The sequence below is a fragment of the Pelmatolapia mariae genome, linkage group LG9, assembly GCF_036321145.2.
Source record: "Pelmatolapia mariae isolate MD_Pm_ZW linkage group LG9, Pm_UMD_F_2, whole genome shotgun sequence".
Classification (NCBI taxonomy): domain Eukaryota; kingdom Metazoa; phylum Chordata; class Actinopteri; order Cichliformes; family Cichlidae; genus Pelmatolapia; species Pelmatolapia mariae.
The window spans coordinates 364,093-380,398 of record NC_086235.1 but is presented as its reverse complement, the minus strand read 5'-3'; the positions used below and the strand labels follow the sequence as shown (position 1 = coordinate 380,398).

At 46.0% G+C, this 16,306-nt stretch overlaps 1 protein-coding gene across 12 annotated transcripts in view; it reads right to left on the bottom strand.

Annotated features, from left to right (window-relative positions):
• The window catches only part of LOC134634073 (receptor-type tyrosine-protein phosphatase mu-like), a 165,294-nt gene that overhangs the window by 122,196 nt on the left and 26,792 nt on the right, over positions 1 to 16,306 (bottom strand). For all 12 annotated transcript variants that reach the window (XR_010094804.1, XM_063483121.1, XM_063483122.1 and 9 more), the window contains exon 2: positions 9,997 to 10,110. Coding sequence is in view for 11 of the 12 variants with exons in the window: in XM_063483121.1 (XP_063339191.1) it covers positions 9,997 to 10,110 (114 nt within the window). In the remaining variant the exon portion in view is untranslated. The remainder of the gene's footprint in view (positions 1 to 9,996; positions 10,111 to 16,306) is intronic.

Sequence of the window (16,306 nt, the reverse complement as noted above, 5' to 3'; positions counted from 1 at the left end):
CTTCAAAATAAAAAGCATGTTTATATAGAAATATGTCTTTTTATTTACTTTTAAAATCTTTGTGTTTGTGAACAGCACATAAGAAACTGAATGAGTTAAATTTAAAATGGTTTGAATGCAAAACGTGTTAAAAAACATGTTTATTAGCATGTTAATAAATATGATTAATAAACATGTTAATAAACATCAAACTTGCTCACAGTGAACATGTTGAGGATTAACACCCATCAAAATAAAGTCAGACTTTCAGCTTAATGTTTCTGATCATTTAATGGAGCGAATGCCAGACAGCACAGCCTTCAAAATAAAAGCATGTGTGAGGTCAGAGGATGGAGAAAATGAAAAGGAGTGAAGACGGTGGGAAAGAGATGAAACAACAGGAAATCATCACTGACGAGAGGAGATAAGAAAATAAACGGTGCTCGTTAGTGTAATAAATCAGAATATCCATAATTGATCTGTGTGTGTGTGTGTGTGTGTGTGTGTGAGAACAAATGGCTCATTTTGTCCACAGTGGAAATCTGTAATTGGAAGACTTCAGAATAAAAGTGCGACATTTACTTTAAAGCACTGTAACTCTGAACGCACCCTCTTCCTCTGTGTGTGTGTGCGCGCTCTCATTAGTGTGTCTTCACATCTCCGTGTCACGACTACAGCTGTCAATCTCCCGAGCTCGCTGCTTTCACTTCCCTTCATGTTTCTGCAAAGTTTCTATGAAATTTAAATCGGTCGTCTTACAGCGAGCGTGTGCACGGGTTGAAGGGCGTCTCTATGGTAACTGTACTGCAGTATTCCTTCAGTCAGCTGTCAGTTATGTTGTATCACTTCAATGTTGCCATCGCTTCATCTGCGGATGACTTTCTGATTGATTGCTTGATGGTTTGGTGGGGTGGGGTCACTGTGGAGCCGTCACACATTTTCTTTGCTTATTTGGGACAAAACAGCGACTTGATAAAGAAACAACATTTAATGACTTTTCACTTATTTGTAACTAAAAAGCTGAAGCTGCAGTTCTGATTCGTCCCACTGACTCCACGTTCACATAAACATGCTCACAGCCTGATGATGCCACTTCATTACACATGTAGGCTTAACGTTTGCATTATTAGGGGCGTGGCCTCTTTGACAGGTGGATGGTGACAGCTGTCTGCTAGCTTCACCTGAGCTGGAGCTTTGGTGAGCTGTTGGAGCCTTTTAATGACATCATGTGACCAATAATATGGCTGCTGTGAGGTCACTGTAGTAGCAGAGCGTCCAAGAAGGCGGAGCTCCATGTGAATGACATCAGCAGGTATCTGAGTGTGTGTTTGGATGTTTCACACACAAAAAGCTTTGTGGCCACATGCCACTCTGTAGCTTCCCCATCTTTCAGAGCATTTTCCTGGGAAAGTTGATCAACCTTCAAACGATGATTTCCTCGCAGAGACGATTTTAACCTGAGCGCAGACACAGACACATGTTTCATTTCCTGGTTACCAGAGTGTTTTAATGTGTGTGTGCACGTGTCAGTGGATCAATGGACCTTGAGGAGAATCGATTAGAAAAACATGAGGTTTAATCACGGAAGGAAGAGGAGGAGGAAGAGGAGAAGGAGGAGGAAGGAGCAAGGACAATCCAGACTGATGAAGAGCGAGTGAGAACAAAAGCTGTGATGAGTTTACTCTCAAATCAGCCATTTGTGCGTCTGCGGCTGATTAGTGTTTGTCTCACAGCTCACGCTTCGCTCCATGTTTAACACGACCCGACAGCTGACTGAACCTTCATCTACAGCCAATCAGAAGACCCCATTTGTCTTTGTCGCGTTTTCAGGAACTTCACCCTGAAAACATCAGAGCTGTTTTCAGGATTTCAGTTTCCTGGTGTTAAAAGACTCACTTTTTTTTTTCTGATTTCATTTCAGATATAATCATAAAATACTGACATAAGACACTCAAACCATCAGTCACACATGAACACAATCCACCATCATCATCATCATCACCATCTTCATCATCTTCACCATCATCATCATCTTCATCATCATCATCTTCACCATCATCTTCACCACCATCATCTTCATCTTCATCACCATCATCATCATCATCTTCACCATCATCATCATCTTCACTATCATCATCATCATCATCGCCATCTTCATCATCTTCACCATCATCATCATCTTCATCATCATCATCTTCACCATCATAATCATCATCATCATCTTCACCATCATCATCATCTTCATCACCATCTTCTTCACCATCATCTTCACCATCATCATCTTCATCATCATCATCGCCATCTTCATCATCTTCACCATCATCATCATCATCTTCACCATCATCATCATCACCATCTTCATCATCATCTTCATCATCATCATCTTCACCATCATCATCACCATCTTCACCATCTTCACCATCACCATCATCTTCATCACCACCATCTTCACCATCATCATCATCATCTGCACCACCATCATCATCACCATCACCATCATCTTCATCACCACCATCTTCACCATCATCATCATCATCTTCACCACCATCATCATCACCATCATCAACACCATCTTCACCACCATAATCTTCATCACCATCTTCACCATCACCATCATCCTCATCATCATCATCATCTTCACCATCATCATCACCATCTTCACCATCTTCACCATCATCATCATCTTCATCACCACCATCTTCACCATCATCATCATCATCTTCACCATCATCATCATCATCTTCACCACCATCATCATCACCATCATCAACACCATCTTCACCACCATAATCTTCATCACCATCTTCACCATCACCATCATCCTCATCATCATCATCATCTTCACCATCATCATCATCACCATCATCATCACCATCTTCATCATCATCTTCACCATCATCATCTTCATCTTCACCATCATCATCATCTTCACCATCTTCACCATCATCTTCATCACCACCATCTTCACCATCATCATCATCATCTTCACCACCATCATCATCACCATCATCATCATCTTCACCATCACCATCATCTTCATCACCACCATCTTCACCATCATCATCATCATCTTCACCACCATCATCATCACCATCATCATCATCTTCACCACCATCATCATCAACACCATTTTCACCACCATAATCTTCATCACCATCTTCACCATCACCATCATCCTCATCATCACTATCTGCAGGACATTTTTCAAACATCAAAGAGTCAGTAGAGAAGAGCAGAAACGAGGCAGAATGATTGGATGACGGTCCAGCGTCATTTCCTGTGTGACCTGGACGTGTCTGTGTTACAGTCATGTGATGCCATGTTTCTTTGTTTCTGTAAAATGATGACAGCAGCTTGTTGTGTTCGTTTTTAGCCACTCTGCAGGGTTAACTGTGTGTCACAGTTCCCAGCACGTCATAGCCTGAAGAACCCAGAGTCAGAGCTCAGACTGTGAAATGGTCACATGTGTCAGCGTGCTGTCAGCTGATTCAGGTGAGCACTGAAACACCTTCATTCAAAGGTGAACGACGTCGCTGATGTGTGGACGTGTCTGTGGAGCTCCTCGGGATTATCCTGACTTCTTTGGTCACACCTCTGTGTGTGTGTGTAGTTGTAGGTGTGTCAGGGCAAACACACGCATGTGCTGTGTGTGTCTGCTGTTTCCGTAGTAACTGGGGCATGCTGCAGGGCAAACAGCAGTGTGTGATTCAGCAGAGAAAGATTTCAGGTATGAGGTGTGAGTGGGCCCAAGGGGCCCAGCTCAGGGTCTGATCCTGTGGGCAAAGCTGGGGTCTGCTCTGTTTGTCTGCGTGTAGGTGCAGGTTATGGGTGGAGAAAGACACGGGTGGGTGTGGCTCAGGAGGTACAGCGTCTACCAATTGGCAGTTCAAACCCTGGCTGCTCCAGGCCAAGCAAGACACTGAACCCTGAGTTACTGCTGATGTTTTCATGGGAGTGTGAATGTTAGTATTTGTATGAAAGTGTGAATGAGGCATGTTGTGGTGGTGGTAGAAAACGCTGCTGCTAATCAGTGAGTGAACACCAAACCGACCAATCAGAGCTGCAGGAGGTGGAGGCGCTCGGATCGAACACTCGGCCAAACTTGATCTTCATCACGTTCTCAAAGGCTCGAGCGAGCGCTTCAAACTCTGCACCTGAGACACGGCTCCGCCTCCTCTTTCTTGCTATCGTCCAATCAGACCATAGGCAGAAAGAGAAACAAACACACACAGCCCCCGTTCGTGTCCTGGCGTTTCTTCTGCTCGTTAACCTCACGCCCCCTCTCACCTGTGGGCCAATCATATACGACCCCTACCATCTGTAAACCAATCACCTCACACCCAGCTCACACACGCGCGCAGATGGAGGCAGTAATTCTATTACCCGAGCTGTAGCGAGACGTGAGGAGAGGCAGCTGCACCGTATTTACTCTCTCTCTCACACACACAGCAGGAAGTGTGTGTGTGTTTCCTGCTCTTAGGGGTTTATTTCAGGCGAATGTGTGTTAAACTTTCTGAAAGCATCCACACAAACGTCAGGCAGAATCCCCGTCCAACAGGTTTGAAGGAGCAGTCCCACATTTACTTAAATCGGCCAATGGGGAGCTGGTGTGTCAGTGTGACCTCTCCTCTGATTGGTTGGATTTCAGCTGCAGTCACTCCATGTGTTTAAACTCCCTGAATGAGGCTTTAATTGGTTTTGGCAGGATGCTGATAGTGGCTTTATACGCTCCACACACACACACACGCACACACACACACACACACACACACACACACAGAGTCATGTTCAAAGAGTGAATCTCCTGCATGCCGACACGCTGATAAACCCTTTAACACACTAATTAACCCAAAACACACACACACACACGCACACTCACACTCAGTTTTCTTTTCTCTTATTTATCTGTGAAACAGTCCAAAATTTAAACTCTCTTCTCTCCCTCACCCACCTTTAAACACTGTTTACCTGCAGCTGTGTGTGTGTGTGTGTGTGTAATCTCTTTTCAAATTCACTTTAAAGCCACAAACTGTGTGTCTGCACACTCGTGTGTGTGTGTCTGTGTGTGTTGTTTACAACAGCTTGTATTTTTTTAACACACACGCTCAGAGAGAAAAAAGTGGTTTTGACCTCCAGGTCTCTTTGACACAGAAAGGCATTGTGGGAGTTATCACACAACAGACAGACCGAGTGTGTGTGTGTGTGTAGTGTATATATTTGCCTTGGAGCCTCCCTGCGTGTGTGTGTGTTTGCTGTGTACAGCTGGCAGTGAGCTGATAACAGCCCTATTAGAAATATTAATATACCCTGAACCCCACAGAGACACACACACTCACCAAAAGGCATGTGTGTGTGTCTGCATGTGTGTGTGTATTCCCACCCTTATTGGAGCAAAAAACAGAAATAAACAACGACCGGAGAACCTCATAGAACCAGAACCAGCAAACAGCACCTGTGAAGAAGCAGGGGGCCACATCTGAAGGTTCTGATCGTCTTTAAACGGACTCGGGTCAAAGTCCTCCTGCAAATGAACCAATCAAAAACTGTCCAGAGACAGCAGAATGAACCTGTAGATGTGGATTACTTACAGTTCATCTTTATGTTGACCTCATTATGAACCCTAAATGAGAAGCCACGCCCTTAATAATGCAAACTTTAAGCCTTAATGTGAACAGGTGCTATAAAGGGGGAAATGAACTCTAAAGACCCAAACAGTGCTTATTTCTGCTGTAGGGGTGTCCTCCCTGATCCTGGTTCAATTGAAGATCTCTTTTTAAAAGGGTATAATATCATAGGTGCAAATAAACGGTTCACCTGGATGGTTCTCCTGTTCTTACTCACAGAATCCTTTAGTCAGGTTAGACCGTGTGGCGATCAGCACTGGACATTGCTGGGTTGTATTTATTATCCTTTATTTATACGGGTAAAAAGTCTCATTGAAATGTACGCCTCATTTCCAAGAGAGAGTTGGTTAAAGCCCAGACCCTGTTGGGTTCAGGTCCAGACTCTGTCCGGTTCAGGCCTGTTTTCTCACAGCTCTGGAAACGCGCCCTGATATTCCTGTTGTCACTGTTGGCTGCAGGTCTGACTGACCCAGCTGTTAATAAACTGAGTAAACAGGTTGTAGAAATGGACCAGACTAACTGAAGTGGGAACACTGAAAGGCTCTGAAGACTGTTATTTATGAACATCTGGTTTTCAACTTGACAAACTAGAAACAAACCTCAGGAACATCTTCCACTGCCTCAACTGCTTTCCCTGCAAAACTAATAATTACTGTACTGTTGACTCACTGCACTCAGCTGCTTCAGCCGGTCTGTAAGGAAGCTAAATATACCCGTGATGTCATGGCGTTACCAGCATCTGATCTGGTCTGGACTCGTTTATTTTTAGCTGACCAGACGTGCTAGTCACCAAAGAGAAAGATTAGCAAAGTTGCTATCCAGGCTCAGGTTAAATGATCTAAAAATCTCAGCTGGAACAGGCTGACGATGAGGAGGGGACGAAGTTTAACACCCTCGCTCAGCTCGTCGTGAGCAGTAACAAACAGCTAACGACTGAGGAGTCAGAAAGAAATCAGAGCAAGAAATATATTCAGTCCAGAGGCTGAGACAGTGTGTGTGTGTGTGTGTGTGTGTGTGTGTGTGTGTGTGTGTGTGTGTGTGTGTGTGTGTGTGTGTGTGTGTGTGTGTGCAGCAGGAAAGAGTATTAGGGAAGATTACTGTTGTTCACAGTGACAGCAGAGAGAGAGCCGGCGCTACATGGCTCAGATTAGATTGAACTTGTACCATTTATAAGAACATTAAATGGAGCCTGCAATCACTGGTCAATCGATTCTTTGCTGCAGCTCAGTGTGTGTGTGTGTGTCTGTGTGTGTCTTCAGTATTAAACCAGACCACTTTCACAGACAGAATGCTGTCTGTGTGGAGTTTTTCCTCCCACCGATATCACATGCAGAAGTCCCATTGATAAAGTGCCTGTTTTTAGAGTGAAGGCGGTGGAGTGACGCTGGTCCTCGGCAGCCTCGGACACAGACAGAAGAGAGACATGCGCCCAAAGACACCAGAACAAATATTAAGCACCGCCTGCCATTGGCCTGAAACATTATATTTGATTTAAAGAATCAGATGTGAGCTGCTGAAACTGACAAACGAGCTGAGATCACTCCTGTATGTTACTGCTTTGTGTCTGTGCTTCCACGAAGCTCCACATGTTCCAGATGTTTTAGCACTGACTGTCTCCAGATCAGTGAGGTTTATTAACAGCTTTAACAAAGGGCCACACTGCGGCTCTGAACTCTGACCCGATAACAGCCGTCTCTGCTGGAACCCATCACCTCCAAACAGAACCTCAGCTTCAGATTGGGCAGTGTTGGGAAGGTTACTTTTAAAATGTATTCCACTACAGATTACAGATTACATGCCCCAAAATGTATTTTGTAACGTATTCCGTTATGATACTCAATGACAGTAATGTATTCTGGATACTTTGGATTACCTATTATATTATCATGCTTTTTACAGCTACATGAATGTACTATTGCTGTGTGATTTATTACTATTACTGAAGGTTACTCTCCATACCAATACCAACTAGATGTTTAAATCTTAATATAAATGAGTAACAGTAGGTGGACATTAGGTAAGGCTGCACTTTTTGCAGCGATCTCGTATAGAAACTATTCCGCGCGTATATAAAACAGGTCCGCGGCTCCGAACCGTAGTACAGGGACCTCTGGCTAATACGTCGGGTTCGTGTCGGGCTCGTAGCTGAAAACTAGCTTTATCTTGTTGTCTGGGTCAACTTTGCTAGCGAGAGACAGAGAGAGGCGTTGAAAGGCTGCTCCAACGGAACTTATTGTTTCGGAGGAAAACACGAACACGGTGTACAGTCCAGTCTTAATAGCTTACTTACAACTGGGCTCGTCAGGCACTCTTCTTGGCTGCAGTGGTTATTATTATATTTACATGCTTCCAGCTCCCGTTTCTGCTCGGTGACAGCTCCTACTTTTCCTTTTTCTCCCTCCTTCGCTCACAGACACATAACGGGTACGGCAGTCCATTCTCCCTGCAGCACGGACTACACTGCCCATCAGACTACATGCTTTAGGGCTGTAACACTCTGCCTGCTGCCTTCATATTAAATCAGTTTTGTGAATAATTTTTTAAAATATGTCTTCACGTCATTATGCGGCCCCAAGTAGAGGTGACATGGGCGGCGAGATTGAGACACAGACATTTGAGCCTCTTAATGCGTGTTTGGTTTGGGGCGTGGAAACCAAAAATAGAGAGAGCATAGCCGAACATATGAAACAGGAAAATACCGCCGTGTAACCCATTTATTTCAGCAAAGTAACTGTATTCTAAATACCACCTTTTTAAATGGTAACTGTAATGGAATACAGTTACTCATATTTTGTATTTTAAATACGTAACGGCGGTACATGTATTCCGTTACTCCCCAACACTGAGATTGGGGTGAAGCTGAGGCTCACCCCAACCGGTCACAGCCCCTCCCTGAGCCTGGTTCTGCCGGAGGTTTCTTCCTGTTAAAAGGGAGTTTTTCCTTCCCACTGTTGCCAAAGTCATAAGCTCATACAAGCTCATGATTGTTGGGTTTTTCTCTGTATGTATTATTGTACGATCTACTGTACAATATAAAGCACCTTGAGGAGACTGTTGTTGTGATTTGGCGCTGTATAAATAAAATTGAATTGAATAGATTGGTCAGTTTTTCCTCCGAAGCGAGCTCGGCTGGGAGAAGGCTGAGTTTGGTCTCTGCTGTGGAGGGTGTGTTAGATTTAATGCCCTGTCTCGTCCTGCTCACTGCTCCACACATCAGCCGGGAGGAGATCGAACCGAGGAGGAGGGTGTGTGTGTGTGTGTGTTTGTGTGTGTCCACTGGGAGAGAAGCTGTTTGCTCTCTGATTGCTTGGATTGGCTGCAATTAGTCACACACACAGTGAAACACACAAAAACCCTCTTTTATTGGAAAAGAGTAAAGGTGACAAACTCTCCTCTCGCCTCCTCCTCCTCCTCCTCCACCTCCTCTATAACTCACATTAAACAGGACAGTAACCACCTCCTTTCTGTGTGTCCTCGGTCAGCCTGTCTCTCACGTGATTGGCTCTGTGATTTAAGAGTGCTGCATTCTCATTCGTCAGCAGGGTAACCTCTGTGAGCATGTGACAAACGGCGGCTCGCTCACACTCACACACACACACACACAGTGGCAGGTCAATAGCAGATAAAAGGAAGGCTGCAGCAGCCTTTCCCTCAGTACTGCCTTCAGGTGCAAAGCGCTGCAGTGCTGTGTTTAAGGACCTGTACAATAGTTGATTATAGCGAGAACACTCCCTCTCTGTCTGGTTACGACCGCCGTCCTCGGCTGCTCGGGAGGAATTACGGGCACGGCGGAGGTTAGCCTAACTGACCGTGTTACAGGTGCGTGGCACGCAGTGACAGGTAACGCCGTTTGGCGTGCAGAGCAGAAACATGCCATTTAAAGGGCGTTGGTGTGAAGCCCGTGTGTCTGACAAAGGGTCGAGGGCTTGGTTCTAGACCGACGCGTACACAGCTCGGTCTGGCGCTCTGTGATTGGATCAGGCTTGCACCTGGTTGATGCAGCCATTTCCCATTTAGTGCGGCGTTCCTGCTTTCAGGAGTCCAGAGTTTGTTTTCAGACCCAAGCATCTCTTCGAGCTGTTTAACGACACACCCAGAGGTTTGCACCTTGTTGTAAACACTAAGTACTTATAAGCCTCGGCTCATCGAGTGCAGGATTGGTTAAATGAGCAACAGCAGAACCGGAGAGGCAAAGATATGCTGATGACCAATGTATGTGTGTCACAACACAAACGTACTTCAGGGTTTTCAAGAGTCACAGGAAGACATGCATGCACCACCAAGACCCAGCTTCAGGAGACCCAGAAAGGTTCCCTGAGGAGCACCCAGGGAACCTTTGAGCTGCAGGAGGACTGCGGGGCCCTGACGGTGCTTTCTGAAAGACAAACAGTACCTGCAGGGATCCAGGGGGTGGCCGATCGGTCTCGGGTGTCGCCCTGCTCCCAGTCAAAGTCATCTTCTTTGGACTGGACCAGCATGCAGTCAGGAGACCGACCAGATAGACAAGCTGAAAAAGAGACAGACAGATGCTCAGTTACCTTAGGTGAAACCACAGACAGGATTAAGGAAAAACTGTTCCTGAAGGCCCCGGCTTTAAGGCTGTGGACGGGGTTCTCTGATCCATGAATGTCAGGGGAACTGTGGGCTTTGAGTGATTTCTTGGAACCATTTCCAAAGATTGTACAGCAGACAAAAAACAAGTTTGGATTTTCTCGGATCCACAGAGGCTCAAATATCTACGGACAGCCCCACTGACGATGGGATAAACATCACCTCCACCACAGCAAGTCCCACCTAAAGACTGAGACACGGAGATGCTGCATACTAACGGCACATTAATGCGATCACAGGATCGACTACACTGTGTTTACAGAACCTGATCAATACGATCATTTCTTCTTCAGTGGTTTAGAAGTGAGGCTGTTATTTTCCCCTCTCTCTATTTGGATGATATAAAATGAATCTTATGATTATTGTTACGAACTGTGGAAAATGAGAAGTAAAGAGTAAAAGGTCATATTAATATTAAACCTGCGATATGAACCCCACTCCATGCTTTAAATTAACCAGGTGAGCAGTCTACAGCCTGTGTTCTCTTGCTGTCTTCCAGCCGATGAAGAAACAGAAATTAGAGCTGGTGTAGAAACACTTCTGGATGCTTGGACACTGGAACTGCTTTAAGGCTCGTGCAGTTCCTTCTTTCTCCACTGTTAATGCTTCAGACTGTCAGCACATCAGTTACCTGTGGGCCCTCATACATCAGCTGGAACGTTAACCACATATTTATTTCTTCAAGTCTCTTCCTCCCACATGATCCCCACAGCCCCCCACATGATCCCCACAGCCCCCCACAGGACCCCACAGTCCCCCATAGCTTCCCACAGCCCCCTACAGGACCCCCACAGCCCCCCACAGGACCCCACAGTCCCCCATAGCTTCCCACAGCCCCCTACAGGACCCCCACAGCCCCCCACAGGACCCCACAGTCACCCATAGCTCCCCACAGCCCCCCACAGCCCCCCATAGCTCCCCACAGCCCCCTACAGGACCCCACAGTCCCCCATAGCTTCCCACAGCCCCCTACAGGACCCCACAGCCCCCCTCAGGACCCCACAGTCACCCATAGCTCCCCACAGCCCCCACAGGACCCCCACAGCCCCCCATAGCTCCCCACAGCCCCCTACAGGACCCCACAGCCCCCCACGGGACCCCCACAGCCCCCCCATAGCTCCCCACAGCCCCCTACAGGACCCCCACAGCCCCCCATGGGACCCCCACAGCCCCCTACAGGACCCCACAGGACTCTGGGTGTAGCATGTTGTTGAAATAATTACACAGAACGTTTAATCAGCTCTGAAGACTCTGCTACTCACTGCTGCATCACTTTCATCAGGACATTTTTATTTATAGACTTTATTAGTATTTTTTCTCCCATTATTTATTCCAGGTGTGGGTTTTTATACTTATTTATTGTGATCACATTATCAGCTCGTGTACTTTGTACCTACATGTGATGATGTATTCAGAGTAACTGGGTCACGCGTGTTTGTACTGCGTTTAGTTCCATTACAGAAAGACTGCGGCCCATTTGCCGTTCATTTACTGATGTACGAGACGCACCAACATCCTCAGAGCGAAGCAGGAAACCCGAACGCTCGACCAGCAATCAGCGAATCAATCACCTCATTGATTAATCGCTTCATCGATACAGACGTTCAAGTCGCACTTCCACCTTGTTTCTCGCTCGTCAGCAGAGAGCAGCTTGTAAACATATAATGTTCTTCAGAGTGAGACAGTTCCAGTTCATTACCATTTCCCAGCATGCTCTCTCTCACACACACACACACACACACACACACACACACACACACACACACACACACACACACACACACACACACACACACGAGGATAATAGATGTAAACCTCCTCCTTCCTCTGTGACTCAAAGATGTCTAAATCCCTCCATTCATGTCGACACACACACGCACACACGCCTGTGTGTGAGGAGCTGTCATCTGAAAGCGTTGACATTAAATAGCGGGAAGGCTCATTTTCTTTCTTTGTAACAGAAGGCACATTAAACACACACACACACTCGTCCCGCTGGGCAGTGTTAGCTCATCAACAGATACCAGACACAATCTGTTTCATTTGCTTCTATCCATGTGCATCTATATAACAAACACACACACACACAGTCAGCTCTCTCTCTCCAACAGAAAACCAATCTCAGCCTCATGATCGCCCAACACTGCAGGAAGAGGTGTGTGTGTGTGTGTGTGTGTGTGTGTGAGTGTGAGAGAGACCGGACTGTGACTCTGACGTGTGGTTTTAATGTTTCATGTCGACATCCTGCGCTTTATTCTACCAGAGCAGCTTTGCATGATTCAAAGTTCAGATTAATCCTTCTTTGTCTGATTGGCTGCCCCTCTCCTGGCTTTCACAGAAGCTGCTGCTGTGTGCGGCATCTGAACACACACTATACACCAGGTGACAAACAACATTTCTGAGTGACATGTTCTGATGCTCAATCATCCAGGTGAGGAAACAGAAAATCCCCCAGAACTTTGGTTCTGTTAGTGGGAGGAACATTTCATAATCATCATCATCAGGTGACTCCTGATGACTCCTGAGGAGAGACGGCATCCATCCCACTTTGGATGGAGCAGCTCTCATTTCTAGAAATATGGACCAATTTATTAAACCCCCCAAAATATGACTATCCAGAGTTGGGACCAGGAAGCAGAGTTGCAGTCTTACACGCCTCTCTGCAGCTTCTCTCCTCCTGCTACCCCCCCAAAAACCCATCTCCATTGAAACTGTGTCAGCTCCCAAAAAGACAAAAAACAAACTAAAAACCAGCAACAAACAACTTAAACATAAAAACTCACAAAGAAAGAACAATACAGTATCCACATCTGAACCAAAGAGTAAAACAGTGAAATGTGGATTATTAAATATTAGGTCTCTCTCCTCCAAGTCTCTCTCATTTAGCCTGGAGAAATAGTTTGCTGATTTATAAGAAAGCCCTCCGCAAAGCCAGAACATCTTACTATTCGTCACTGATTGAAGAAAATAAGAACAACCCCAGGTTTCTCTTCAGCACTGTAGCCAGGCTGACAAACAGTCAGAGCTCTGTTGAGCCAACCATCCCTTTAACGTTAACTAGTAATGACTTCATGAACTTCTTCACAAATAACATTTTAATCATTAGAGAAAAAATTACCAATAATCATCCCACAGATGTAATATTATCTACAGCTACTTTCAGTACCATTGATATTCATTTAGACTCTTTTTCTCCAATTGATCTTTCTGAGTTAACTTCAATAATTAATTCCTCCAAACCATCAACGTGTCCTTTAGACCCCATTCCTACAAAACTGCTCAAAGAAGTCCTGCCATTAATTAATGCTTCGATCTTAAATATGATCAACCTATCTCTAATAATCAGCTATGTACCACAGGCCTTCAAGCTGGCTGTAGTTAAACCTTTACTTAAAAAGCATCTCTAGACCCAGCTGTCTTAGCTAATTACAGGCCAATCTCCAAACTTCCTTTCATATCAAACATCCTTGAAAGAGTAGTTGTCAAACAGCTAACAGATCATCTGCAGAGGAATGGCTTATTTGAAGAGTTTCAGTCAGGTTTCAGAGCTCATCACAGCACAGAAACAGCTTTAGTGAAGGTTACAAATGATCTTCTTATGGCCTCTGACAGTGGACTCATCTCTGTGCTTGTCCTGCTAGACCTCAGTGCAGCGTTCGATACTGTCGACCATAATATCCTATTAGAGCGATTAGAGCACGCTGTAGGTATTACAGGTACTGCGCTGCAGTGGTTTGTATCATATCTATCTAATAGACTCCAATTTGTGCATGTAAATGGAGAGTCCTCTTCACACACTGAGGTTAATTATGGTGTTCCACAGGGTTCAGTGCTAGGACCAATTCTGTTTACATTATACATGCTTCCCTTAGGCAGCATCATTAGAAGACATAACATAAATTTTCACTGCTATGCAGATGACACCCAGCTCTATCTATCCATGAAGCCAGATAACACACACCAATGAGTTAACCTGCAGGAATGTCTTAAAGACATAAAGACCTGGATGGCCGCTAACTTTCTGCTTCTTAATTCAGATCAAACTGAGGTTATTGTACTCGGCCCTGAAAATCTTAGAAATATGGTATCTAACCAGATCCTTACTCTGGATGGCATTACCTTGGCCTCCAGTAACACTGTGAGGAACCTTGGAGTCATTTTTGACCAGGACATGTCCTTCAAGGCACATATTAAACAAATATGTAAGACTGCTTTCTTCCATTTGTGCAACATTTCCGGCGCCCCCCGTGTGCGGCAGCCTGTTACAGCAGCTCTGCTCATTCAGAGTTTCTTTCTTTCTTATCTTTTCTCTCGTAATTTTTTATAACTAACGTATTAGTAATTAGACTCTGCAACCATGTTCTACCGTTTTGTGCTAGTTCTGGTCGTTTTTCTTAGTTTTTTTCTACTTTTTTCACCCGTGTGTGGGGACCCAGAGCAGGGATCCTTTGTTTACAGTAAGGATCAGCTGTTAGCGCTGCGTCCCACAGCAGTACTGCCGGCGGACAGACCCGACATTCCCAGCGAGCTGAGGAGGAAAAGACGGGGGTGTCGTGCTGGGAAGGAGCGCCGTCGCCCGAGAAGGAGACGTTATCGACCATCTCTTCCTTCTGTAATTATTGGAAATGTACGGTCTTTGCACAATAAATTGGATGAGCTCACGTCGCTAACCTGGTCACAGAGGGAGTACCGGCAATGTAGCATCATGATGCTAACGGAGTCGTGGCTAACACCGCTAACTCCGGACACGAGTGTGACACTACCGGGATTCCAGCTGCTGCGAGCGGACAGGACGAGAGAGAGCGGTAAGAGGAAAGGAGGGGGACTGGCAGTGTTTGTGAATGACAGATGGTGTAACCCTGGGCACATCACTGTGAAAGAACAACTCTGCAGCAGAGACATTGAGCTGTTAGCCGTTAGCATGCGTCCGTACTACCTGCCCCGGGAATTCTCGCATGTTATCGCGATAACAGCGTATGTCCCCCCCTCGGCCAACGCGGATGCAGCCTGTGACACTCTCCACTCAGTGGTCAGCAGACTGCAAACACAATCTCCGAGAGCCCTCCTCATAATATCAGGGGACTTTAATCATGCCTCACTGGACTCCACACTGCCCACCTTCACCCAGTATGTGACCTGCCCAACCAGAGACAATAAAACACTGGACTTACTGTATGCCAATGCTGAAGAGGCATACAGTTCATCACCTCTCCCTCCCCTGGGCAGATCTGATCACAACCTGGTGCACCTTGTCCCTGTGTATGAGCCCTTAGTGCGCAGGGAGCCACCAGCCACCCGCACAGTACAGAGATGGTCGCAGGAGAGCGAGGAGGCTCTTAAGGATTGTTTTGAGTCGACTGTGTGGGAGGTGATCTGTGACGACCACTGAGAGGACATCGACAGCCTTACTACATGCATTACGGACTATATTAATTTCTGTGTGGATAACACCGTACCTACCAGGACTGTACGGTGTTTCTCCAACAACAAACCTTGGATTACCCCAGAAATTAAAGCTGTCCTCAAGCAGAAGAGGAGGGCCTTCAAATCCAAAGACAAAGAGGAGTTGAAAAGGGTGCAGAGAGAGTTGAGGGGACTGATAAGGAATGGGAAGGATAGCTACAGGCAGAAGATGGAGAACCAGCTTCAGCAAAATAACGTTGGTGAAGTCTGGAGAGGCCTCAGAACCATCTCGGGCCACAAACATCAGAACTCTCTGCCTGGGAGGGATGTGAGGTGGGCAAATGAACTGAATCATTTCTTCAACAGATTTGATTCAGCCATGAGGCAGTCTTCAACATCGGCTGCAGACTCACCCAACCCCACTGCTGCTGTTCCACCTCTGACACCTCAGACACTTCACACCTCCTCTATTCACCCTGCTCACTCCTCCCCACCCCCAACAACAGCATCCAATACACAATCAACACAAGGCTCCAGCCTGTCTCTCTCAACCACCCAGGTTAGGAGGGAACTGAGGAGGATTAATGGCAAGAAGGCAGCGGGTCCAGATGGCATCAGCTCGAGGGTCGTCAGGTCCTGTGCAGACCAACTGTGTGGGGTGATGGAGCACCTCTTCAACCTGAGCCTGA